Genomic DNA, 26,951 nt, shown 5'->3' with positions numbered 1-26,951 from the left:
TATGTTTGGAAAATATCGGGTTTTATTACACAGGCTGATGTTCAAGCTGACAGTTTTAGCCCAATGCACACGATCATGGGCATCTATGTGGGCCTGTGTCCCAGCTCCCTCCCTCCTGCAATGCTCTCGGGCAAGACGCTCACCCCCGTCAGTGCCATGGGCACGGGGGCTTGGGGTTTCTTGGCAAAATGTAAAGCTCTCCCTGCTCCCCATTTCCAGTCCCAGCTTTCCAGAATGCCCCTAAGAAAGCTTGGAGATAGCTGGGCTGGGGACTTCAATCCTCTTGGGACTGACAGCCACTTGGATCCGCAGGAGAGAAAACATCTTGGTGTCGGTGTCTCCCCAAGCCAGCAAGGAGCCAGGTCAGCGTGCATCACAGGGAGCAGAAAACAGCCCCAGCTTCAGACCACTGCTGCCATCGCTTTGGGAAGAGAACTCTAACGTGTGATATCGGGGAGGGGAAAAAGGGGTTGGGCTGTCACAGGGAAGCCCCATCAAGAACATGGGCACCAGGGCTTTGCACAGGGCGTGCGCGTGCTGAAGGGAAGAAAAAGGGAGGAAAGGAGGCAACGAGTGCTGGAGGATAAAGCAGAACAAAAGGAAAACAGAAAAGGGATGAGGAGAACAATGGGAGCGGCCTGAGAGCAGAGCAAAGGTGCCTTCATGTTCAAGGGCATAAGGGAGAGTCAGAGCTCCTTCCTGGGATGGGGAGCCTTTCCCTGGGTACCCCAGAGCCCACGGGTTTTGGGGGAACAGGGCAGCAAGGAAAGAGATGGCACAATACGGTGCTTGTAAATAGAAACATTTGATGGCCTTTGCTTGCCGTGACAGTGACACACACTGTGGCAGCAGGAACAGTGACATTATTAGCACGTTTCTGTCGTGTCTCTATTCCATTAGCTCTTAAGAAAACCATGCAGACTAGCCCTGTGGAGGAGAGTGAGAGGTGAGGAGGAGTGGGTGAGACAGAGAGGGACGCCAGTGAGCGATGGGGTCACGTACATGAAAGAAGAAGGAACAGCAGCAGAGGGGGGCAGCAGCCCTGGGGCAGGTTTGAGACCTCACGGCACTGACTCACGAGCACATCACCTCTCTCCGGGCTGTTCTGGCTGCTGCTTTCTCTGACACTCTGCTTGCCTTCACTTGTACCTCTGGTCCTCTCTGCGCTGCAGGCAAAATCCCTCTGCACAAGCCATGCCCCTTCCCATGCTTGGATGTAGATCTGGGTCTTGTCTTCATTAGTTCAAAGGTAGAGTCCCACCTCGAAACAGAGACAAGGAGCATGGAAGTGCCTGGGGCCGCATCCCCCCAGACTCACCTGGGCTTGAGGAGCCCTCTTCTTCACAGTGCCTGGCCTCAGTGCTGGGGGACGTGGAGCTCCATGAACCTTCTGCCCTAGCTCACATCCCTCTGGGCACGTGGAGATGAGGGACGCTGCCCTTCACACCCTTCCCATCACAACAGAGCCTTCCATTCCCACCTTTCTCTTTCCCTCTTTCAATCCTTTTGCCTTTTTCTTGCCTCACCCAGCACCTGCACATCTTCTTGTTCCTGTCAAAGGTAAGTCCCTCTGCTCCAGAGGTTTCCTGGAGAACAGTGCTAGCTGTCGTCGTTTGGCAGGAGAATGGAGAAAGAATGTTCAGCAGGTTATTGGTGGGCTTGAAGGCGCCGGTCTCCATCCAGAGCAACATCTACCTCTTGGCTGTTTTGTGCTTGGCTCAGCAGCCAGCTGTGCTGGCCGTGAGGACCCACTGATGAGGCCACCCCTAGTCCCCTGGCTTTCACTGCTGGGTTTCAAGGTCGGCTGTTCACAGGGAACCTCACCCTGCTTGGGTGTTTCCAAAGCAGTATTCGTTCTCCTCCCAGGACTGACTGCTGATGTACAGAGATGAGAACAAAATCGTGGCTAAAATGGGGGAAGTTTGGTGAACAAGCCAGAGAAACCTGCCTGGGTTTTCCTAGGGAGAACAGATTAGCAGATGGGCAAAAGGATGCAGCCCCCTGTTCCTGCCTCCCTCCACAGAGCACAAAACCACAGGGGTTTGACTGAGAAAACAGCAACATGGACTTGAACAAGGTCAAACTACCAAACCCTTAATCCTCGGACCCCTGCTGTTCCACAGGCTTGACTTGCCGGCATGGGTTTTTGCGGTTGATGGCACACACGGAGATGAAGTGCCCTGTCCCCATGCTGGCCCAGGGGGAGGAAAACCTGCTCACGACTCCTTGTGGAACTTTGTGATTTGGGGAGCTGGCCCTCCTCCTCCAGCACAGCTCAGATCCTTTCTGGCCCACTGCTTCCTCTGACATGGACTTGCAAATCCCATCACGGCTACCTGTCTGGAGCTACAAATGCCCCTGCAAAAGCCCCTTCTTAAAGCAAACACCCAGGTGAAGGCTGCAGAAGTTCATTTCAGCTGTTATGCGAAAGGAAAACTCACTGGGCAACCTAAAAGTCTCAGAAAGAAAAACAAGATCAATATTTGCAGAGATTTGTAGAATGTTTGTGCCTGAAAACAACAGCTGGGACCTGGCCTCTCTTTCCTTGCCCAGCGCTTTTGCCCCCAGGGCTCCTGGTGATGCCCTGGGTTAGTGTGTCACTGCTCTCCCCTGTGCTCTCACGCTGTGCCCTCATTCTCGCTCCCTGCCGGCTTCGGGGATGCAGAGGTTGAAATTCCTGTTCACGCACTCTTGGCGCCAGTGAAAAAGCAGCTACAGTTCTAGCTCACTGTGCATTGCTCATACTTACAGCTTAAACATTGCCTTCTACTCAAAAGAACAAAGATAAAATGTCAGGAATTCACAGTTTTTATTCTCTTTCTTATGCCCACCCATCTTCCCCTGCCATCAATGTCAATGACTCAAAGTCCTCATCGTACAGTAGCCTTTGCCAGCATGGCACTCAAAGGGTTAACAAACCACGGCTTCTTGGACAGATAAGACATAAGCTCATTCACCGGTAGGAACACGTGGATGGTTATATTACAGAACACCTTAGGGTTTCCTGTAGCGATTTTTGGGGGTTTCACCACATCCAGTGATGTCGCAGGAGAGAACATTGGGCTTCTTCCCCAGGCCGATGCTTCCCAAGAGATCGGGAAGCTCGCGAGTGATGGCCTTCTCAATCTTCTCTAGGAAACACCCTCCCATGTAGGAACACTGCTGAGACAGCAGCTTAAAGCTGGTGATGGGGTTGATGCCAAAGAAGTCCTTGTAAGCCTCGCGGTTGGGGAGGTCAAATTTGCTGACATTGGTCTTTGCCAGAATGGACTTAAAGATAAAGAACTTGTCAGGATCTTCCACAATGTCCCTGAACACCAGTTCTCCATCGCTAAAGAAGGTCATTTTGTCCTTGTAGGTCTGTAGATAGCGATCGACCAAAAGGGCGTGGATGCGCACCCGGATGGCATGCTGGCGTATGAAGGCGATCTTATTTTCCATCCTGTTCTCAATCACCTGGTTGAGATCTTCCAGGAGTGATATCTCTTCTTTGAGGAACAGGTCTTTGTGGGTATCCGGATGGTACTCCTGGGGCCAGAAGGAGCTAACGTACACCCTGGGTGGCTCTGTGACATTGATGAGAGGAGCCAGGCTCCAGAATAAGGCACCGTAGACTCTCATGAGCTCCTGGGTAGCCAGGCTGTCGGCTTTGTTCAAGATGATTCGGATCTGAGACTCGCGGCCCTTCAGCTGGCGAAACAGCATCTCCAGCTCCAAGCCCACGTCCAGCTTGGTAGGGTCAAAGACAACGAAGATGAGATCAGCTCTGTCAATGAACCACTGGCACACATCGTTGAATGGGTAACCTTGAGGAGAGGAAAGAAAGAAATCCAGCAGAAATGGCCAGCACAGGATGAGTCCCTTCAGGTCAAGGGACAGATAAACCTTGAGCCTGCCGTGCCTCACATCCTGTCTGGGTTGAACAGGGTGTGAGACCCAGCAGACTTCCCATGCAGCCTAGAACCTGTTTCTCATGTGCTGAAAACACTTCAGAGTTTCTTGGCATGAAAACCCATCCCTGTGTGTCTGGGCCTGCGACTACGTGTCTCCCTCAGCCTCACCTCCAAACCTTCTTTCTCCCTGCTGCTGGCCACAGATTCTTGCTGCTCCTGTGAGCAGATACTGGCCACATCATTGCTTTCCCCAGTGGGCACCAAGTGGGTCAGGAAGCCCTGCTGATCTGTCCTGGCAGCCCAGGTGCTGTGGGGACGGACTGGTGCTTCTCTGGGCCCTGCTGTAGCACCCACCATTGGCAAAGCCTGGCTCCAGGGCTGACAAACGGGACATTAAATGTTGAGCTGAGGCAGACAATCAACAGCCCACAGAGGCCCCAAGAGACACCTTGCTGAAACGCCTGTCTGTCCCACCTCCAAACAGCAGAAATGGCTGCTCTGACTGATGACACTTGGGTATGTTTCCCAGGTGTCAGCTGCTGCTGCCATAGCCGTGGGCAGACAAACGTCGCCATCCCCTCCAATGCAAGACCCCTTTTCTAGCCTCAGGCTCTTCCCCGTTGTGCTTCAGCCATCTTTGTCATCTCGCATTGTTATGGCACCTTTTCTGGAGTCCCTTAGATGAACCCAGTAAACCCCTACCTCGTTCTTGCTGCTTGCGGTTTTCAATGATGCCTGGCGTGTCCACGAAGGTGACTCGCTCCAGCAGTTTGTGGGGCACCTCGATCCCTATCAGCTTCTCCAAGAAGTTCTGCCCAAACTTCTCCAGGGGCGAGAAGGAGCGGGCGCTGTCAGCAGCCATCACAATGCCTTCAATGGTCTTCAGCTTGGGGCCGTGCATGATGACAGTGAATTCGGAGGTGGTAGGTTCTGCCCCTGCCCAGCAACGAGAGGAGCAGCAGAGCTGTGAAATCCATGCAGGGCAACGGACATGACAGGCCTGGCCTGAGACTAGCCAGGGAGTTCAGGAGCATTGCTCGCTTGCCAAGAGATGCTGGGGGAAGGCAAGCAGCGGGCCTATGAAATTCTTGCCAAACCTCTTGAGAAAATGCCAGCAGGGCTGTTTTCTGTGGGGACTGGTTGTTCTGGAAGTGGTCTGACTGCACAAGGCGCCCTGAAGAAACACCTCTTGGGAACCCTCATTACCGCAGCGCAGAGCTGGCCACGGACATCTGCCCTCAGCTGTGAGATGACATCCGTGGGAGCAGGGAGGAGGGAAGGGGAATGACTTTTCTCCTGGGAAGATGAATTAATTGGGTCCACGTGAGGAGGAAAGGGGAGAAGACAAAGGCGAGTTGCCCTCGTGGTGTGACTGCTGCTCTCGCGGTCGGGGTCGGAGGCAGTGAGCCCTGTGCTGTGGGACAGGGACGCTGCGGGGATAGATCCTCTCCTCCTCCTGGGGGAGGGTGGACAGGCCCTGAGTGGTGGTGGAGAACTTCTCCCTCCACGTGACACCGCAGCCAGGCAACATGGACCAGATTGCAACCTCCCTGCCATAACGAGGGGAATCAAAGAGATGTGGCCAGGAGCCACTGACCGCCTGGATGCAGAAATGCAGGTGCCAGCACGCCCTTGGCAGAGCAGGGAGCGAGCGGTGAGCGTGGTACCTGTGTAGAGTTGGTAGGGAGTGTCGTCCAGCCCAAGGAGGTAGTTTATCATGGAGGATTTGCCGACGCTCCATGGTCCCAGGAATAGCACCATTGGCTTGGAAGTGATCTCCCCATCTGCGGAGAGGGGAAATAACAAGAGGAAGTGAAGAAACAATAGCTGTCGCCGCCGTGCGATTAACTCCCAGCTGTAACGAGCATCCCATCTGAGCAGCTTGGTGATGCTGCCGGGGAAACAGCCACCCTTTTGGGGCCACCAGCCATTCGCCAGCCAAGGCATCGCCCAGCGACAGGCCCCGGTGTCTATAGGAGCGGGACGTCACCATGCTCTGCAGGAGACCTCACCTCACCTGTCTGACATTCTCTGAGGTTTGGCCCTTCTTAGACTATGAGAGGACTTGAAGATCTTTTAAATCTTGTCTCGTTCTGGTTCTGGTTTAGCTGGAGTGAGTTTGGGGCTGGCTGCGGTGGGGAGTGTTGTCTGAAGGCAGCTGCCACAAAGCACGGGACATGCGAAGGAGGTTGGCCATGCTGCAACCAGACGAATGCCTCGTGCAAAAGGAGCTGGCATGGTTTGAGAAGCAACACTATGGCACTGTGCGCGGTAAGCGTGGTGTGAGCCTCGTGCCAGCTGCCTGCAAGCCTTCCCACCATAACCTCCCAGGGATCTGCCCCCAGGTTGTGGTTCGAGCCCTCTAGACGAGCAGAAGGTCCCTGCCTACGTGTGGGCTGGGTGTGAGGCTCCAGCCCGGTGTGGGGAGGGCAGGCTGGGCAAACGGCCCCACGTTGGGTTTGGGGAAAGGCAGAAGGAGAATGAACAGTCCCCACCCCGCACTCCTCAAGTCCTGCAGTTTGCTAAGGGGCTCAAGGAGGCTGGTGGTGGGCCCATGAGGACCTGTCCCCCTGCCACATGATCAGTCCAGGAGCATGGAGGTCCCTGGATACTCGCAGCCACTGCTTCCAGGAGCAATCCCTGCTCGAGTGGGACTCGAGCAGTCAGCCTATGTCCACACTGCTCGACCCAGCCCCCAAGCCACTGGGCAGCCAGTCGGTAGAGCCAGAGAGCCTCTGGCCCATACCAGCCCCCGAGTTGTGCCCAGGACAGCCGGGAGCCTGCAAGTCGGCTCAAGCCCAAGTCAGGCCAGAAATGGAAGTGAAAACTGGATGAGTGAGTTCTCAAGGAGCTGGGATCTGCTGTCTCTCATCCAGAGCTGAGCCTTCCCCTGTGGCCCAGGGCGAGGAGATGCCCTTGGGGGACACACACTGCCTTTGACACCCTCTCTTTGTCCCTGCTCCTAAGGCAGAACTATTCCCTGCCGTGGCTGAGACCCTGATGCTCTGTGGCTGCTGCCCACGCAGGAGCCAGCAGCTTTCCAGCAAGCCAGGGATCCATCTCCAAGGCTGGGGGAGCCGCAAAGCCCACATGGTGCTGAGCTCCTGCTCCCAAGGGTGCCGGAGGCACTGCATGGCGGGTCCGCACCCAACCCACCCAACCATGGGTGCCGGACTTGGGCAGAGCGTGCCAGCCTTCTCCTGCCTGCATCTGCCCATTGCAGGGCCACCATGTCACCGCTGGGGAAGGGAATGGGCTGGGGACATCTCTCCACGGGGCACAGCTGCGTCCATGCAGCTCAGCTCTCTTCCTCAAAGCAGGGCAGCCACATCCAAAGCAAGGCGATGGCCCTGCCTGCTGCCTGCTCCCTGCCTGCAAGCCGCGGGGATCCAGCGTTGTCTTCTCACACGGGACAAAAAACAAATGTTGAAACCTCAGACTTTTGTTATTATTCATTCTTCTGTGCCACTCTATCACTGCTGCTCTATTCGCTTGCTGGTTTTAATTGGGTTTCGGATGATGATTGTTATTATTATCCCCTGTGATGTTGTGCCAGAGGTTTGAGGCGGGTCCCCGCGTGCTCTTTCGTAACACGTACCTGGCCAGGCGTGGCTGTGTGAACACAGGCAGCCTGAACACCCCGGCTCCGCTTCACGTCCCCACCTCCGCCCTGCCTTGCCGGGGCGGGCAGCGATGCAGGCAGCCCCCCCGGCTGGGTCACCGACAGCTCGTCGAGCCCATCTCTAACCCTTGCTTTGGGAGCGGGGTGTTGGCACGCCATGGGCTTTGTGGGCAGCACCAGGCACTGGATCCGTGCAGTTCTCCAGGTAGCAGAGCAGCCCCAAGGATGTGAGGCCATGCATGGGTCCTCCTCACTGCTGCCCAGGGTCTGGGAGAGCAGAGAGCATCTCCCACCCGGGAGGGTGCTGGCCTGGTGTCTGTCCCTGCTACGTCCCCGCACTGTCTCTGTCAGCACCGAATTGGGTCGCCTTGATGGTCCAGTCAGGATAAAAGAGTCAGTCCTCACCAGCTGCAGGGCAGGGATGGCGGCAGCTCCATCACGGCAGCTCTCTCCAGCCACCCTGTGGCTGCTCGCTCCCAGCCCAGCCTGCCTTGCTCTCAGCTCAAGCTCATCCCGGCTCAAGCTCATCCCAGCTCCAGCCAGGCAAGTGCTGGTGGCGTTTGCAGGAGCAGTTGCACACTGGTGAGTGATCAGGCCCTGCCTGTGAGCAGGGGGGTCCGTGGTCCTGTTTAAAGCACAGCAGCTTAAAACAGAGCTTCTCTAAGCTGCAGAGTAAAGCATGTTGCAATCCTTCAAAGCACCTGGCAAACAAGGCCAGGAAGGTCACATCTCTCTCCACAGAGCCTGCATTTGCCTTGGACTGTTCAGATATGGGGGTAGGAGCAATCTGGATGTCCAAATAGATTTTTTTTCCTAAAGCAGTGTCTTTCTGGGAGTTTTTTCCAGGTTCCTTGCAAAGCCAGGCTGCCCTTGGGTGGGACCGCTGCTGCTCTTAGGTGGGGTTAACCCTGGGCTGGGTCTTCTCCCTCCTTGTCCTCACACCCAGCAGAAGTGCCTGGTCTTGGCTCACCCCCACCATGCAAGTCAGTCCTGAGGATGTTAGACCAAGCAGTGGACATAGCTAAAACTCCTTCCTCTCCTGGTTCAGACTGAGCTATGGGCATGAAGGTCTTGCTCTGTCCTCAGACCACCCAGGAAGGCTAAAACACCTGGGGAGACTCTCCCAGCATCACCCACGCTGCCACCCCATCCCTGTACCGCAAACCCCGCCAGCCGCTCTGCCTATGGCAGGGATGCGCCACCCAGCAGCCCTTGGAGGGCTGGCCAGCTCGCTCCCGAAGCTTCAAAAGCCACGAGTACCCACTCAGCACGTGTGCCCGCAGACGGAGGGACAAGCCACACGTGGCTGCAGATTGCCTGCGCCTGCTTCTGCGCCGTGCTCGTACGCCCACACAAGCAGCACGCGTGTGTGCGCCTGCAGCTAGAGATGCAGATAAGACAGCTTCTGAAATATGCTATATATATCTACAACCCTCTCCGCTGCCAGCACGCTGGCACACCAGGGAGCCAGAGGCCCTCCAGGTGCTGGCAGGGCTCTGCCGTGTCCGGGGCTGGGGCGCGGAGGAGCCCGATTCAGCAGGATCTGGCAGCAGGGCCGTGGGCTGGGACACGAGGGGCAGAAGATGGGGTTTCCCTGCCTCATATCTCAGCAGAGATATTGTCCCTGTGGCCCAGCACCGGACCCAGGGGAAGGGCTGGGTGTTGGCTGGCATTTCTTGGCCCGTCTCCCATCTCCTGCTTCTCTGGGGAGGACCTGACAGCACACCCCGAGCAGGACAGGCAGGGAGAGAAGCCAGCTCCGGCTCCCGAGGGGGCTGAGGCCGCTGCGCAGGGGCCAGCCTGTGTTACTGGGACAGCTGCTGTGGGCTCATGGGCTTAAACTGCAGCCGGGGGGTGGATCAAGGGTTCGGGAAAGTTTCTGCACGTAGGAGGGTGAAGGGTGGGAAGAGCTCCCCTCCATAGGGTGGGCTATCTGCTGGGCTCCTCCGGTTCATGCCGGGGTGAGAGATCAACCCACAGGTCCACCACAAATGCCTTTAAACATGGTTAGAGGAATACGCAACCTCCTGAGTCTTAACCCAAGAGGGAAAGGTATCAAAGCCTGGGGACTGCAGGAGGGAGGGGGCTGTCAGGATGCAGAGTCAGGGACAAAGCACAGCGACCCATGTGCTGAGCTCTGGAAGGGCTGGGGACACTGGTTCCGGTGGGTGCTATGGGATGCCAAGTACCGGGGTCTGCTTGGTGCCTGGGAAGTGTGGCTCTGTTGGGGCAGGTGAATAGGAAAGCTGGAGGCCAGCGAAGAGCTTAGGCAGCGCTGGCAGCATGCAGGTAGCAGGCAGCGATACCAACCTGTGGCAGAGGAACCCAGGGTGCGTCCAGGGTAAGCTGTTAGCAGGGGACACGGGGAGAGAGAAAAGGTACCGTGAGTCGAAGGAGGGATGCGGCTGCCTGGGTCTGTCCCAGGCCGAGGAGGGAGCTAAAGACTGGCCCTGGCCTTCTCATGGGCAGGAAAAGCCAGCGACGGCCACATTCCCAGCAGGAGAGAAGGAGTTACAGTCTGTGAGCAATGAGACCCGCAGCTACCAGGACAAGCACTGAACCCCAACTTGCCCTGTACATCAGAGATGTGGCTTGGGGGAGCAGCCCCAGGAGAGCTGCCGCATCTGAGACAGCACCCCAACCCTCCTGCCCCACTTAGCGGAGTTATTGCTTTCCCCAGCAATGTTCACGGAGCAAACGGAGCCCAACAAGCCATGGTTAGGACAGCAACCATCCCCGACAAGTGCCCTGACCACCCCAGTGGTGAGATTACCCGTATCCAGCCCCGGGGTGGCTGGTGAGGGCAACTGCGAGGTCAGTCCCTATCCAGGCACGGTAATCAGCACATACACAGTTACGAGGGTCACCAGCATGCACCACAGACTGGCGTGACTTCACAGCAAGCTTCCCATCACCAGACTGGGAGAGTCCTTCACCCCTGAGCTAGGTACAGCCCCTACAGAGCGTGCCCACACCCACGTGGGATGGCAGAGAGGAGGTGCAGGAGGGTGGCAGGCAGGGAACAGAGGATGGCACCTGCCAGGCTTAAGCCCGCTGCAAGCAGAGGATGTGGGGTGAGTTTTTAGATGCACCCCAACATGTCAGAGTCTTAGGTTGATGGTGGCAGTCGCAGCTTCGCCGGGACAGGTGACACTCAACTACACGGGTGTTTTTGTGAGCCGTGGGGAGCAGAGGGGCTCCTTGGATTACACCGGATGGTGTGTACGAGCAGAGCTGATGGGAAGGGAGACAAAATGAAGGGCTGCCGCATAATGGAGGGGCGAAGGTGCTTGCGACGGCACCCCTCTATATTGGCTTACACCTCCAAAGGTCACACATATTCCATGACAGGCCTGTCCCACTGCTCTCCCAGCTGTCCCGTTCCTCCCGGCCAGCTGAGACGGCAGCTCTGTGCCCTCCAGCCTCCCCCCTGCCATGGGGGGTGGGTGCAGGGGAGAGGCTGGGGGCCTCTCCCAGCTTGTAGGGGCACCGCCAGTGCAACAAACCCACTCAGGACAGAGGCACCATGCAGAGGAAGCAGCTGAGAAGGCTCCCTCAGCCCCACTATGTCCTCACCTGCCTTGCAAGGTCAAGGCTCCCTGAGCCAATCCTCTAACTAATTTGCAGGTTTCTCTAATTACACTGCTAACGAGGGATTTAGGTTTCCAGGATGGGGCTGTGTGTGCCAGGGTATGGTTGGGGTGCCAGAGATGCTTCAAGGTGTTTGGTGGCAGGAGAAACTTTTCTGAGGGGAGCATGGTCAGGGCCTCTCATGGCTGAGCCAAGGGCTGCAAGGAACACAGCACCCACGTGCCCTTCCCTTGGGGCCAGGAGGCTGTGACTGTGGGTTACCAGCTCTGGGGCTGCGTCTGCACCACAGGGAGGGTGCCACGTAGGACACAATAGGGTGTGCTGGGAGCTGACCTGGGCGACTGTGAGTCTGAGGGGTGGTTGTTCCTCATGGTGAAGTGGAGTGTTGTGAGATGAGGCTGTGAGGAACACTAGGACCTGCTGTCTGTGGTGAGTCCTGCTCAGGAGCTGGGTTTGAGAGGGGCCTCAGGTTGGAAAAACACAAGGTTAGTGGTTGTTTCCTCAGGAGCTAGGAGGGAGGAAGCCAGCAGGGGCCGGAGAAACACTTGCTTCCTCCCAAAAAGGGAGCAAGGAGATGCCTGCTTGGGCATGGGATGACTGAAGGGCAGGGTGGGATGCCCTGAGCCAGGAAACGGGTTGTGTGCTGGGAGCTGAGGCTGGGGTCTACATTCTCTGGCAGTGGAAAACAAAGTGAGGATTAGAGGCTCGGAGCCCACCAGCTTCCCCTGTAACCCCAAATGTTCTCCTAAACAGTGTCCCAGGTTGAGCTGACAGTAAATGCAGATGCCACCAACACAGACCAAAGCAGCTTGGAGAGGAGGTCGGGGTGTCGCTGAATCTGTGAGCTCCCAGATGGAGACAGCTGGGACAGGGCACGGCTGGGCTGTCCTCGCTGCACGGTGCCCCAGCTGAGGAGGCTGTGGGGATGCACCCCAGGGTGCCGACCCTACAGCTCGTGGTGCTCCTTTCCCAGGCACATGGCAGTGCTGTGCTGGCTGCGTGAGGGAGGGGACAGGCTGGGTGGGTGACAGCAGCTGTGGGGTGACGGTCTGCTGGGCACTCCTCCCATGCTGGCTGATGCGTGGCATGTTGCTGTGATCCCCCAGTTACCCTCCCACACAGCAAGAGATCGTGGTCCCCAGCTGCTGGCGAGCAGCACAGAGCGAGGCAGGCAAAAGCAGCAACGTGGGGCTGGCTGAGGGAGGCAGCTAGGCACGGCTCGGGTTTTATGAGACCTACAAACACCCCCTCCAGAACCCCTGTGGGTGCGTGGTGGATGATGTCCAGGGTGCTCTGTGTCTTGAGGTGACAGGACCTGGGCTGGTGATGAGGACTCTACAGCCCTGTCCCTGCCCCATGGGTCCCCCGTGCTCTCCACTGGCTCTAAGCTGGAGATGGGCTGGCTGGGTATGGGGATGTTCCAGCCCACTTACAAAATGTCTGACACGGATTTAGGAGTTGCATTTGGGCTGCAGTGGGGGTGCCTGTAAAACAGGGGTTCTGCTCTAAGGAGATGTGTCCCAGATGAATGTAGGAATCATGCGTGGGTGCATGAGCAGAGTCCAGCTGCAATAGGAAGGTCTGCGTGGAGGATGTATCTAGGTCCTGCCTCGCCAGGAGGGAGGGCTTGGCCCCAGGGTGTGTGAGGCTGGAAACCTGGGGAGGGAAGCAGAACTTCAGGACAAAGAGGGACCCTGGCAGGAGGCTGATGTGAGCATGCAGCCCTGGGACACAGGCAGCAGGGACTCCAGCATCCCCTGCCTGCCCAGCCAAGGCACAGGGGGCATCTGGCCCTGGCTCAAGACAGGGCACGAGTGGGGGCTCACAGGAGAGTTACCCCAGTGAACAGGGACCTCAGACTTGGGCTTGAGCCATCTGTGCTTGGAAAATGAGGCTGCTTGTGTCTTATGGGTCACAAGAGCTTCCTGTAGTTTGTGAGCATCTTGGGACCAGGGTTGCACTTTCCTCTTCTGGGGGGACACGTGCACTGCTGGGGCTCAGCCCAAGACAATGCCTGTGACCACAGGGACCTGCTCACCTGATCCAATGTGTCTAATTGCCAAGGGCTGGAAAATCTAACTCCCAGGATGAGTGAAGGCTGCTGAGCTTGAGGGATACCCGGCCCACATGGCTGTGTCCCGTACTGAGCAGGAAGGATGCCAGCTCCAGCCACTTCCAGGAAGCTCATCCCCAGCCTTGAGAGGTCCTAAGCTTCCCTGCCAAGCCTGTTTCACTGGGCCGTGATCTCTGCTTGGCACGGGTACAGGGCATTGATGTTGAGCAGGTGGAGGACCTGAAGCAGGCAGAGTTCAATGCTCAGCCTACACAGATGGTCCTGACAGCAGATGGGCTAAGGCAGATGCAGGAATGCCTGCCGCTGGGTTCACTAGGGCACGTCCTCTAAGCCCAGAATGTTCGTGGCTTTCTTGGGAAGCTGCAAAGGAAGACAAACTATCCGAGCCTTTCCATGATCTGCTCTCCGTGCTGTTATCTGCATCCCAATGACCCGATGGTGCCAGAGACCCCAGTGCCTGTGGCATTACCTGTGATCTCGTGCTGCCTCAGCTCGTTGTATCTGTAGGACTGCTCCAGGGGCTTGATGGAGGAGTGGTAGATCTTCCTCAGCCGCTGCAGTGCTCCTGCAGGGGTGGAAGCGTGCGGATGGGTGAAAGGCAACCCCCACCACCCTTACCTAGTCCCTCCTAGGTAAGCTGCTGGGCATTCCCTGCAAATCTCGAGGGTGACTCAGCTGTGGATCAAGGGACTTGGCTCACAGTTGAAATCTTGGCCAAACTCATCCCAGTCATACATTTTGATACCCGTTTCCTGCTGGGCACTGTCCCCATTTGCTGCCAGTCTTGCACGTGCCAGCAGTTGATGGAAGGAACATCTCTCATTAATGCTGTTTAGTACTCAGCACCAATGATCCCAAAAGACCACCACGGTGCCAGGGACCACTGGCACAGCCCCTGAACTGCTTGCTAGAAGAAAGAAGGAGACTTTTCCACAGCAGGTTTTATACTTTCTTTCCAGTCCAGACTGCTCATGAGGCCAGCAGAAGCAAGCCTTATAATACAAAACCCAATAAATAATTGGAATAAAAATCCCAGCCCTTTATTATAGTTGCCCCAGGTTTCTCTGGGCAGGGATGCGGCTGGCTTGGGCTGATTCACCATCTACATCTTTCAGCCTCTCTATCCTCCTAATTCTGAATGCCCTTGGGGCTGTCTTTAAAACACCTAAAATATGTTACCCCAAGAGCAGCAAAAGGGCTGTTATTGAAGAAATGGTTTTGTTGGACCTATAAGAAGTGAGGTTAAACCTAAAACACTCTAGGGAAAGAAAATCCTATCCATGCTCTTGGTGCAGCAGACTGCCAGGGAGCCTGTCTTGCAGGGTAGCATGGACTGAAGGAGCAGGGCATGCATGGCTCGGTGCCACCCAGGCCCCCTCACCTGAGAAATCATCAGCAGGTTTGTCCTCGTTCAGCTTGAGGGTGCTCTCCAAGTGGGACCGGTCACGCTTGGTCGGCTCGCTGGCATCTTCAACCTCTTCTGGAGGAAAAAGGCAAGGAGACCTGTTACTGCTGGAGGGGGGAGTCCACACAGGAGCTCACACAAGCTGCTGCTGGTGAGAGGGCACGGGGGAGCACACACACCCCGAGCCCACAGACCCGCTGGGTTTCTCTTTTGCAAAGGCTCCTGGAGGCTTGGCGGGGGCTGCCAGGGCTGTGGCTGCCTGGGGAAGCGTCGTGGGCAACTGCTTGGCTCCGAGGGGGGGCCGGCAAGCGAGGCATGCCGTGTCTCCCCGGGGGGAGCAAGGGCCGGCCGCTCATGGGGAATGCGAAGGACGTGCCTGGAAGGGGCTCCCGGGGCTGGGACTTAGTGCGAGCACGCGTGGCACCTGGAGCCCGAGGGGCCCCTGCCCGCCCCGGCGCTTCCCCCGCAGCTGTGGCTCCTGCAGGGCTAAGCCTCGGCTGCAGGCGCGCTCTGCTCTGCCTCTCTGTCTGTCCGCTCCCCCAAAAAATTACGCATGGAGCCAGAGACATGAGGATGTGCAAGGCTGGGGCTGGCTCTTGAGAGACTGGCCAGCCTGACCCATGCTGGCTGCCTCACCTTTGCCAGCGAGGTCATCCCCTCCCGCTTCTCCTGCCTCTGCCCCCATACCAGGCTGGAGCCCTCTGCATGAGGCCCTGGCTCAGGGTGGCCCTGGGGACCCCACGGCTCCGTGCCAGGCCCAGGGAGCATGAGGCAGCTGCCTCCACCTGCAGTAGGCACCCTGGTGTCCATGAGACAGGGAGACAGAGGAGTCCTCACCCTGGAGGTGCTGGCACACCGGGGGTCCCATGCAGCTCCAAGTGGTTTTTTTGATATCGGGAGCTGGGTCGGGCTTTAGTGGGGACTTGGGGATAGGTCTGGGGACAGACACGGGCTGGCTGGCTGGGCTGGGGATGCCTGGGCCAAGAGGTGCACCGCCAAACCCTGGGACTGTGTTGAGTGTCTACCGAGTGTTGGGCTGAGGAAGACCTTTTGACTTGCCAAGTAAAGCCACAGAGAACAAACTGGGTTTCCCTTTCTGCACAAATGGGAACTTTTTGAGCTGGGACATTACAGATGAAAGCAGAAAAAGACAGCTGGGTCTGAAGGTCACTGCCCAACCCATGGGCCAAAGTCCACAAGCATTTCTAGGAAATCATGGTGAGGGGTGTCCCTTTTCTTTAACTAGCTTTTCACTGACCAAATGTGGCCAGAGCCGGTGCTGAATTAGCTCTTCACACCTTCCCTACGAGGCAAGGACTGGTGGACAAGAGACCCACCAGCCCAGGCAGCATCCTGCCCCTGCATCAAGAAAGCTGCGGGACCGGAGAACTCTGAGGATGGAGATTAAAATTGCCTTTAAGAGGTCTGCAGGTGCTGAAAGGGGTCTGGGTGTTAAAAATTTTATCCATGTCCATGGCCCAGAGCAGAAATCATGGACTTAAAGTGCAGCGAGGGAAATGTCAGCCAGCTTTGGCATCGCTGCGACGAGCGCCTGCATCACGGGCGTCCGTGGGCTCCTGCCTGCACCCTTGATGCCCGCAGCCGGCCCAGCCGTGCAGCGGTTAGGGGCAGGCGTGGGAAGCACAAGCGTTAGGAGAGGGCCATGCACTAGGCGCAGTTTAATGTGCCAAGCTCAGCTCTGCCAGGGGTTGATAGTAGGTCACTCTCGCCGCTACAGCACACCAACAAGAAAAGACTCCAACCTATCTGGCTGTGCCGGAGCTCGGTGGCAGCTGAGTGGGCACTGTGGCCAGGTGGGCTCTCTGTTTCTGCCAGTGATGGCTTGTCTGCGGGGGGGTCTTCTGCTGCTGGGGGGTTTTTTACCACTGCTGGGGGGTCTTCTGCTACTGGAGGGTCTTCTGGTGCCGGTGGATCTTCTGCTGCTGGGGGGTTTTTCACCACTGCTGGTGGGTCTTCTGCTACTGGAGGGTCTTCTGCTGCTGGTGGATCTTCTGCTGCTGGGGGGTTTTTCACCACTGCTGGTGGATCTTCTGCTGCTGGGGGGTTTTCCACTACTGCCGACAGGTCTTCTGTTGCTGGTGGGTTTTCCACTGCTGCTGGTGGGTCTTCCACCACTGCTGCCAGGTCTTCTGCTGCTGATGGGTCTTCCACCGCTGCTGGCAGGTCTTCTGCTGTGTTGTCACAGGGTGGGTGATGGCAGCTGGCAGGGCCATTCCTGGCTTCTCCCTTGCTGGCAGCTGTTGGTTTGCCACGGACCTTTTTGCCAGAAGCGCCGACTGCTTCCTTGTCACTCCCTTCAGCTCCATTCTCGGGCCCCACTGGCCCAGCACCATCTTCCTCAGACTCTTCCTCCTCCTTAGACTCTCCTTCCTCCTTGGACTCTCCACCTTCATCTTCCTCAGACTCATCATTTTCATCTTCCTCAGACTCCCCCTGCTCGTCATCTTCCTCTGAGCTCTGCTCACCCCCTTCCTCTCCTGCCTCGGGAGCAGACACTGCTCTTGGCTCCTTCATTTTCTCTTCGCCAGGCTGCCCTTGCTCCTCAGAGGCTCCTTTCTTGACACCTGGCTCCTCATCCTCTCGGGCACAGAGGCCATTTTGTGGGCCAGACCCACATTTCCCTTCATGATGCACTGCCTCAGGGTTGCCCAACATGGTGTCTGCCCCTGGGCCCTGCACCTTGCTGGGCCCTTCCTTCTCCATGGTGGTCTCCTCCAGCTGTCCATCCCCTGGCCCCAGGTCCCTGGTCAGGCCACCCGCCAGCTCTTCCTCCCCCTCTCTGTGTCCCTCCTCAGCGGTGCCAGGCAAGGAGGTGTTGGCAGGGCCACCGTCTTTGTCCTCCTCAGGGCTGCTGTCAGCTGCCTTCTCCTCCAGCCTGGGCTCTGTGGCTGGCAAGGGGCTTTCGGCAGCACTGCCGACATGGTCCGTTCTGGGGACATGTGGCTCTAAACGATGAGAACAGCTTAGTCAGTCTTACCCGCGCCGGCATGTGGCTACCGGGGCACCCACTGGCCCCCCATCAGTGCCGGGGGGGGGGGCCCTGAGGGAAGATTTGTGGCTGTTACAAAGAGGTTTAAACTCTTTCTTAAACCTTCTCTAGTTGCAGCTCAATTTTCTGTCCCTGTTGCAAGAAGCTGGGTGCAAAGAGTGGTTTCTGGGAGGGAGCAAAGCCAATGCTAGCAGGGGGCCCTATGGCTGCGCTGGCCATGGCTGCCTGGGGCCGTGGCTGCCACCCACTGCAAAGCGCTGCAGGAAGGTGGCAAAGCAGCCCTAAAAAATGGGGGGGAAAGGAATAAGAATGGGGGGCCACGGGCACTTGGCAGGTTAAAAGGGTCCTTCCCCAGCCCTGCCTCGGGAGAGCATCGCGCTGGCCATGGCGGGTGGCTGGGTGAGGGGGAGGAGGAGGAAGGAGTGAGGGGGAGGAAGGGACAAGGTGCTCCTCGGGGCGACGGGGAGGAAGGGGTGAGGTGCTCCCCAGCGCGGGGCCCTGCCTTTCCACAGGCAGGCGAGCGCAGGCAGGGCCTGACCCCGGCAGCAGGGCTCGGGAGCTATTTATTGTGAGCATCCCTTCACTAGGAAAGCATTTGCCGTGCTGTGCGGCTGGCGGGGACACAATAAGTTTGTTCTGCGGCCTGGGAGAAGCCATCCGTATTTTCCATAGGCCTCCAACTGCAGTTTAACATTAGTCAACGGGTGCCAAAAATAAAAGATCACCGGCTATACTGTCTCCATTACAAACAGTTGCTGCTAGTCTAAATAATCCCCCGAAACGTCTAATGCCTGCATACCAGGGAAGCGTTTCAGAGGAAAATAATTCCTTTGTACTCCAGCTGGCAAGCAGATGCCAACCAGAAAAAAATGCCACCTCCACCCAGGCTGCAGGGAGGCGAGCGGGCAGCGCTGGGCACGGGCAGTGCTGGGCACAGCCAGCCGGCTGGCAACCAGCCCTCTCCTCCGGCCCCTGCGCTGGGGCTCGCTGGGCTTGGCCACGGGGGACCGCGGTGGCTGAGGGCAGAGGGAGCTGAGCCAGGGTTGGCTCAGTGCCACCCCCAGACCACTCTGCCCGCTGCAGCCAGTTTGCCGTGGCTGGGGATGCTGGGCAGGCGGTTGCATCTCTATCCGTGCTGGGGCTGGCGGTGCTGTTAGCCAGGAGTCAGGCGGCAGTGGGGGGCTCGCACCGGGGGACCAGCTGTGTCAGCGACAGGCGGCTGGGAGGGACGGGGTGTGCCTCGGCCTGCCAGGGTTTGCAGTCGCTCTCGTGTGCAGCCTGGCACGGTGGAGCCGTCCCTGCGGCCCCTTGCCCTGCCAAAACCGGATGCGCGGGTCACCCTTGACCTGCCCTCGCTGACCTCCCCCGTCCTTTGCTGGCACGCGGCTCGCAGGTGCCTCCAGGCTCCAAATTCATCTCCCAGCCAGAGGGAGACGGGCCCCGCACAGCTCCCACCCGCCTCCCTCCCACCCAGGGCACCCCTCTCCTTCAGGTCACCTTCCTGCGGGACCCCTGGGACCCCTTAGGGGTGCGGAGCTTCCTGGGAGCCACTCGAAGAGGAACGTGCTATGTCTGACCTGCAAAGCCTCAGGTGGCTGGGGGCCAGCATGCCCCTGCCAGGCCCTGACGGCCTGGAGACCAGCCTGGGTCTCCTGAGGGTCCTCTCGGCCAACAGGGGCAGGGATATTCTCAGCTTGGCCCCAAAATAGCTGGTGATCTGGAGGACTGAGGGAGGGTCAAGGCTGGGGAGTGGGGAGAGCGGAGCCAGGCAAGGAGACCCCACGCATCCCAAGGGCTTTGTCCAGGGTTTGTGTGTCCCCTCTGTCCCAATGCAGGGGGACAGAAGTGCCATCACCCACTGTGCTCAGGCACAACGGCGACCCCAGCACCCACATGAGCCTTCCCTTGTGGGAAAAGGGAAATACTCCCCAGGCGCTCCAACTGGGATGGTTCTGCCTGTGTGTTGGTCACAGACTTTATTTCCTGTGACCTTCAAGGTCTTACGTAAAGTCCCTCTTCCCTCTCCACCTCCTTCTCCCTCCTGTTTCCCCTACATGGTCTCCAAATCCATCCCAAGGCAAATTGTGCTGATCTGCAGATGGCCGGCCGATGAGCAGCAAAATGGGACGAAGGTTATGGGCTTAACACCCTCCACACGTCTGCTGGAGGCTAAAAATACGGCCCAGCAACTGTACGGGGGGATCAGAAGGAACTCAGCAGGGTGTGGACGGCGAAGCACCAGCCCCCTCGGCCGCTGACCCCAGCCCCTCACCCTGCTGCCAGCCAAGGGTGACATCCACACCTGGGGCCTGTCCTGTGGGTCTCTGTGGACTCCGGGAGGGACTGGGGACAGCCACATTGTAAAGTGACACCGGGGCTCCCCTTGTTCGCACCCTGCATGTGCCAAGCAGCCGGGTGGCATCAGAGCAGAGCCCTTGCCCCACTCCCCTTGGGGACCTGACCTCCCAGAGGGTCCCTGGCTTGCGCTGTCCCTGCCCACCCCAAATCTCACACCCCAACTGCAGGGCTGGGAGGGCTGTCAGCTGCCTGGGGACCCTTTCCCTAGAGGTGACAGCACCCCAGGACACAGCTGCAGGGACAGAGAGCTCATGGCGGGGGTCTGTGTGCCACAGCATGCCACGGCTGGTTTGCACCCAGGAAAAACCCGTGTGGAAAGGATAGGGATGGCCGCCAGAGGCTGAACATGATGCTGCCACGGTGTCCCCTCCATCCCTGTGCGGGGCCGTATGGAACAGCAAGGTCCCGGTGCCGAAATGGGTCCAGCAGGAGGGACAGCCCCCAGGGATGGCGCCGGGGCAGGGGCTGGCTAGGAGGGACAGATGGGCACAGGTGGCCCTGGGAGGGATGCGCTCCCCCTCCAGCAGAAATCGGAGCCCTGAGCGTGGGGCCGGTGATGTGCAGTGCCTCGGGGATGGCTTTTCACACACCCCCTTCCCCAGCCCACATCCCAGCCCCTGCAGCACCCAGGGGAGTTATCCACCGGCTCCTGCAAGTCCTGCTCTCCCCTTGTCCTCCCAGTGAGGTTTTGGGGACAGCTTGCACCCCAAATCTGTCTGCCCCTTCCTTTTCAGGGAAAGGCAAGGCTGAACAAAGCCCAAAGGCTCTGCTTTGCGCTGCCGAAACCCTTTAAAACTTCGAGGAAAGTGGCTGGACCCAAAGGAGCAGTGGCCCTGGGACTCTTGACCCTGCCCTCAGCAAGGGTCGGCCCCAGCCTGCCCCGGCCACCAGCTGCCCCCGCGAGGGGCTCTGCCTGGGAGGGGGTGCAGCGCCTGGGGATTACGATGCTCTGTGCTGCTGCCAGACAGCAGCCTGGCTTCTGGAAAAAGTAAGTCAAGGTGGATTAGCCCTGTGAGCCTGACCTTTCTGCAAGCACTAACCCTTCCTAGGTGGGAGGCAGGGCCAGGGGAGCCCAGAGCAGGGTCCATGCCCCTCACCCAGGCTCAGGCCTGGGCACCCCAGCCTTGCACACCCACCCCTGGGTGTTGGCTGGAGCGCAGCAGTGGATGGCATCTCCTTCCCGCTCTTCCCATGCCTCAGTTTCACACTCTATGCCGACCTGGCAGAGCCCCGTGCCGCTGCCGAGCCCCGCAGATGAAGTGCTGTTGTTTTACTGCCCACATTTCACACAGCAGCTCTTCGGCAGCTGGGGCAGGCAGGAGCCTGGTTCCAGCACCAGCTTGGAGCCGGCCAGGCCAACACCTTCACCAACTGGGAGAGGAAAGTGTCCCAGAGTGGCTCAAGAAGCCCAGGAGACACAAGAACAAGAGCAGCTGAGGATGGGGTTAGCTCTCCAGACCCTTGTGCACCCCAAAGCCACAGCATCCCATCCCAGAGGCTTCGTGATCCCAAGGCATCAGCAACAAGTAAATATTTTCCAGTTTTTCAATGCAGAGCCCAGCAGGGATATAGGAAACAGCTTTGTCAGACTAACCTTGACCTCATTTGTGGAGCAAATTTTAAGTTTAGTTGAAAAAAATATAAATGTATTTGATTTCTATAAATAGTTGGCTAGAACTGCACGATATTTTGATTAAGAAAGGGTAAAGAAATGTCACCAGGGTGCACCAAAGGGATTAAAACCAGGCTTGGAACTTTCTAAATATAGAGATGAAAATGGGGAATCACTTTTGTGGGGTGTTTTTTCAACTGTCTCCCCACAGGGCGCCCACCCTAAAGATTTGGAAGAAAACCTGCACTCCTGACTTGCAGAAGACGCAAAGATCAGGGCGGTGGAAGATAAAGCAGCCACCACTCCCTGGCCACGGGAGATCTGAGTCCGTAAGTGAGCAGATGGTGAGAAAACAGCAGGTATTTTGGCACAGGCAGCTGTCAGGCTGTACATCAAGGAACACCTACCCGTGGTGGCCCCTGTGGGCTCCGCAGCCCAGGAGGATGCTGAAGGACCCGAGGGAAGCGCTGTGCCATGGCTGGGGCTGGGGGAGTCCCTTCCTCCAGTCCCCAGTCCTGTCCCCGGGCCTCCAGTGATGGAGGCTTCACCAACCCTCCCTGGGCTTCCCAAGGAATATCCTCCATGCACTCAGTGTGAGACTTCCTGGGTGAAGACTCCCCATCCCTCTTCTTTGGTCATCTCAAGGATTCCTGGTCACCTGGGCAGGACAGGGAGAGCCCTTGGACTTGTCAGCCTGGATTTTAATGCCTGATGATCTGTTCTCCCACAAGATCCTGAAACCCTTGGGAATGTCCAGGCAGAGACACTGCCCACTTGTGCCAAGCAGTGGTACCCAGCCCCGGGGGTCTCACCCGTACCCCCAGCAGCAGGACGGGGGTTCCCAGCTCAGCCATCGCACAGGGATGGAGCCACGTGGCTCTGAGCCCTTTTCCACGTCATGTCCCCACAAGCGGGGATGTGGGCAAGCTCGAGCCACACACCCAGCTGGCACCAGGGCTGTGCTGCTGCTGCCGATGCCCCAGCCCGTCTCGGGGTGCCCAGCCGGAGACTCCCCGGCCCCTCCGCCAGCCCCCACGGAGCTCGCCGGCTTCCTTGGGCTATCGCTTACAAGGGAAATGTCCCTGCAGGCTGAAAATAGCCCGGTGGAGCCCTGCCAGAGCACCAGGGCCTGCTGTTATTCCTGCGGCGCCTGGGGAACGGGCAATTTTATGAGCGATTTGGTCACCCTTGGACCCACCAGCCGGGCTGGGGTTTCGGCACCCCAGCGAGCCCACACGCCCAGCACAGGGAGTGGGCGTCTGCGTGGGGCTGGTGGATGCGAGGGGGGACACAGTGGGGACACGGCAGGGACATGGCAAGAGTGCAGCCCACTGAGCGTTGCCCCTGGGCACAGCGCAGCCCTCCCAGCCCGGTGCCATCTTACAGGGACCTGCTGGTGCCCCTGTGCCTCCAGGGCCAGGCACAAACGAGGTGTCCTGGCCATCCTGCCCAGCTGGCTGTCACCTACACACCAGGACAAGGACAGCCAACCTGCCTGACATCTGCCTTGCTGTGTTCAGCTAAGTTTGGGAGAGAGATGGGGCACTCATGTGAGCCGGGATCTCCTCCAGGCGAGGTACCAGGTGTGTGACAGGGATGTAGGTGTCACAAGCAACCAAGATCTGTGGGTGCCTGTGGCACCCCAAGCCCCTTGCCTCACTGTGACCACCCCTGCACCCAACAGCAGTGGTACCCGTGGTTGTGCTGATGCTGGGGGGGGCATGGAGTGAGTCCAGTGGGGTGTCACTGGGACACAGTGGTCCCCCACTTCTGGGGAGCCTGGTTGCCCTAGGTTGGTCGGGGTGGGAAGTCCCCATAGATCCTGAGCCCACCCGAGGTGACACAACCCAAGTGGTGGAGCCCACCCCAAGATGTTCCATCCTGGGAGGTGGAGCCCACCCTAAAGTGACATATTCCAGATGTTGGAGCCCACCCCAAGGTGACATGTCCTGGGTGATGGGGAACATCCCAAGATGCCATGAGGCCATGGTGATGGAGCCACCCTGTGGCTGAGGAGTCCCGGGGGTGGTGGCCCACACTTGCTGTCACCAGGAGAAGGCTGTGCCAGCCCCACAGTGCCACCTGCACTTGCTGCAGGATGTGCCAGGGCTTTCCTCAACTCCTCGCCCAGCCTGGAGGTGGTGATGGCACAGCCTGGCATAGCCCTCCCACTCAAATCCGTGATGGCTGGAGGGGGGCGAGGGCTCCCCAGGGCAAAGCTGCCAAGTGCCATGGCTGGGCATCCTCGTGACCCATTCCTAGTGGCCACAGGACTCAGTATGGCCACCCAGCCTGGAAGGGATGGCTGTGCTGTGCCCAAGGTGTGAGTGTGGGGAGAAGGACACCTTCCCCCGGGCAGGAGCAGAGATGGAGCAGCCGGCAAGTGCCCTCGGCCTGAGCCATCGCCCAGTCCCGTGGTGGGAGCTGGCCCCTGCCAGGGCTCCTGGCCATGCCGGGGAGCTTCGCCAGCCCTGGCCACGTGGGCCAAGGGCTGTTTTGGCCAGGACTGCATGAGCCGAGTGCAAGTGCAAGGCACCTCCCATCCCCGGCCTCTGGGAGTGGTGACAGAATCCCAGCAGCCCCAGGCATCACTAAATGCTGCCCTCGCCCTGAGGGCTGCACCTCTCCACAACGCATCGGTGAAGCCTCCAGTTCCCCACTGGGCTGCCCCTGCCTTCTTCTCACCAAAAGGGGAAGACAAGGCCCAAAAATGGGAAAACAACCCCACTAAGCCACCTCTTGCACCCCAAAGGAGCCCAGATCGAAGAGCCAAGCTTGGCGCCAAGGGAAAAGCAAAACTCATTGTGCAAACCCCGCCAGTCCCTGTGGAGCAGACCCATGGGCAGGAGATGTGCCGCTGCTTAGATCTTTTTCCCAAAGCTGCAGGACCAAACTGAAATACGGGACCTGCCAATAAGCAGGAGGTGCCGAGGGTGGGGACTCGGGGACTCCGGCTGCCCCTCAGAGACAGCTCTGAGGCTGCAGACCCCAACTTGCCTCCTGGCCCCGGAGCCTCCTCCGAGATGGGGGATCCCAGCCCTGGCCTGAGCAGGGTGCCGATGCCCAATGCCATCTCAGCCCCACGGCATCCCTCGGGCTGCTCCCTCGCTGTCTGCCACAGCTCAGGCCCTGCCAGCCTCTGTGCCGGCCTCAGCTGGTGGTCACCCACTATGGGGACAAGCCCCTGATGGCCCACAGGGCCACCTCCCATCCTGGGGTGTCACCAGCCACCAGCCATGCCTGTAAAGGACCCTTCCACCTTCCCCTTCCCCAGACCCGACCCGCAGCCCCACAGAAGTCACCCCACTACCAGCGGGGTGAGTCGCCAGCCCCAAAACCCATTTATTCACAAGAATGGTGCAAAATGCCCTTAAAAGGCCAAAACTCGGTGGGGCCGGGGGTGCCGGGTGCTGGAAGGCGGCAGCTGCGGGTGCCCGTGCGCGGGGCCGCGGCAGCGCAGGGCCGGGGGGGCCGGCGGCCGGGGGGGGCCAGGGTGGCTGCAGGGAGCACAGTGTCCCCTTACACGGCTGTTTCCATACTTAGCCGCCCCCCTCCCGGCAGCGCGGCCGCCGGAGCCCGGCCAGGCAGAGAACCGGCCCAAATTAACTCAAGGGCAAGCAAGGGTACCAGCGATGCCGCCCCGCCGCACGGCCCCAGGGGACGCCCAGCTGGCCACCGGGGTGCTGAGCGGGGATGGGACAGCCCGGGGAAGGGGGTCCAGGGTCACCCAAAGTCCCATCTTGCTTGGCAGGTCCTTGGGGGGGGGTGTGGGGGAGTGTGAGACCTCCAGGGCAAACAGCCCACCCCATCCTGCTCTGACTATGGGGTGCCCCAGCACCCCAGCAGCCCCCCCCCAAGTCCTCACAGCCCGAAACCGAGCCACCTGACTCTGGGCACACTGGCGGCTGCACAGCCTCTGCGCCCACCCTGGCTCCAGAGGGGGGACCCCACCCCATGACCCCCTTGAGCCCCTCCTGCCCATGCCCCCCCCACTGTGTGTCCCTGCACATTTTGGGGTGACTCTGCAGCCCTGGCAGAGCTGCCAAGGAGCCTGCACGACTGTACCCCTGCCACCCTGTCCTGCTCCTGCCTCCCACCCAGCCCTGGGGCGCAGGCTGGGCTCACCAGGCACCCCAGAACCTCACCAGCACCCACAGCCCCACGGGGACCCACTGCCCTGCCAGCACCTGCTGCCCCACAGGTACCTGCAACCCTGCAGGGCACCCCCAGCCCCACAGACACCCGCAGTCCCAGTGAGCACCCACAGCCCCACGGGTACCTGCAGCCCCACAGACACCCACAGCCCCAGTGGGCACCCACAGCCCATAGGCACCCATGGCCCCACAGGCACCCACAGACCTATGGGTGCCCACAGCCCCATAGGCACCTACCTACTACCCCACAGGCACCCACAGTCCCATGGGGATCTGCAGCCTCCTTGGGGACCCACAGCCCCACAGGCACCCACAGCCCCATGGGGATCATGCAGCCCCATGGGGATCCCCACGGGCACCTGCAGCCCCATGGAGAACCTGCAGCTCCATGCGGACCCACAGTTCTGTGGGCACCCACAGCCCCGTGGGGACCCACAGCCCCACAGTGACCCACAGCCCCACGAGGACCCTGCAGCCCCACAGGGACCCACAGCCCCACAGGGACCCTGCAGCCCCACAGGCACCCACAGCCCCATGGGGCCCCACAGCCCGGCGGGCAGCCGTACCTGCAGTGCTGAGGAGCAGGAGGGAGGCCACGCAGCAGCAGAGCAGGTTGAGGCCCTTCATGGTGGCTGCCAGGAGCTCCCTGCCGCTCGCTGCCTCTATTTATACGGCGGCAGCGGGCGAGGGCAGGGCAGGCAGGCAGGCAGCTGCCGGCAGGGCCAGCACAGATGCTGCCACCGCCGCTCTTCCGCTCCCAGGGGGCCCTGGGGATGGGGACGGGGATTGGGATGGGGCACGGCAGCAGCACTGGATAAAGCTCATGCCAGGGGTGTGATGGCACGGGACACCTCCTGGCATGGGGTCCCTGGGGTGGCACTGCCCACGCGGGGTCACAGTCCCCGTCACGGCATCCTGCTGGCATGGGGTAGTGGATCTCCTTAGGCTGCCCCAAACTCCTGCAGCCCCTTTTTGGCTGGAGCAGGATCTCATGGAGGGGGAGAGCTGAGCATCATGGCACTGCAGTGTCCCCCATCCATCCCCAAAGGCAGTGTCCCCAGGCACCTCATCCTGGGCTGATTTGGGGCCCGCTCAAGCCACCACAGGTCACCAACTCCAGGCAATGTCACGCACCCCGTACACAAGGGGACATGTCCCCATTGTCACTGGCACCACCCCAACAGCATGGCACAGGGGATGGCGGTGGCTGGAGGCACAGGGTCACCAGCTCC

The 26,951-nt window shown here is 59.3% G+C and overlaps 1 protein-coding gene across 4 annotated transcripts; it reads right to left on the bottom strand.

The window, feature by feature from the left end:
- SRL (sarcalumenin) lies at positions 1–26,464 on the bottom strand. Of its 4 annotated transcripts, XM_074841120.1 has the most exons (8): positions 26,286–26,464; positions 16,349–17,551; positions 14,562–14,660; positions 13,650–13,745; positions 9,826–9,861; positions 5,561–5,677; positions 4,596–4,829; positions 1–3,806 (listed from the first exon to the last, which is right to left on the bottom strand). In XM_074841120.1, exons 1-8 carry the CDS (start codon positions 26,344–26,346, stop codon positions 2,995–2,997), a joined length of 2,658 nt encoding a protein of 885 aa, XP_074697221.1. In that variant the 5' UTR covers positions 26,347–26,464; the 3' UTR covers positions 1–2,994. The 4 variants fall into 4 exon arrangements, with proteins under 4 accessions (XP_074697221.1, XP_074697222.1, XP_074697224.1 ...); XM_074841121.1 differs by lacking the exon at positions 9,826–9,861; XM_074841123.1 differs by lacking the exon at positions 16,349–17,551 and having other exon boundaries at positions 26,286–26,453.
- Between the last annotated feature and the right edge of the window lie 487 nt (positions 26,465–26,951).

This window comes from Strix aluco, chromosome 15 (genome assembly GCF_031877795.1).
Source record: "Strix aluco isolate bStrAlu1 chromosome 15, bStrAlu1.hap1, whole genome shotgun sequence".
In the NCBI taxonomy this organism is placed as follows: Eukaryota; Metazoa; Chordata; class Aves; order Strigiformes; family Strigidae; genus Strix; species Strix aluco.
The sequence above is the reverse complement of the archived record's forward strand: the minus strand, read 5'-3'. Positions and strand labels throughout refer to the sequence as shown.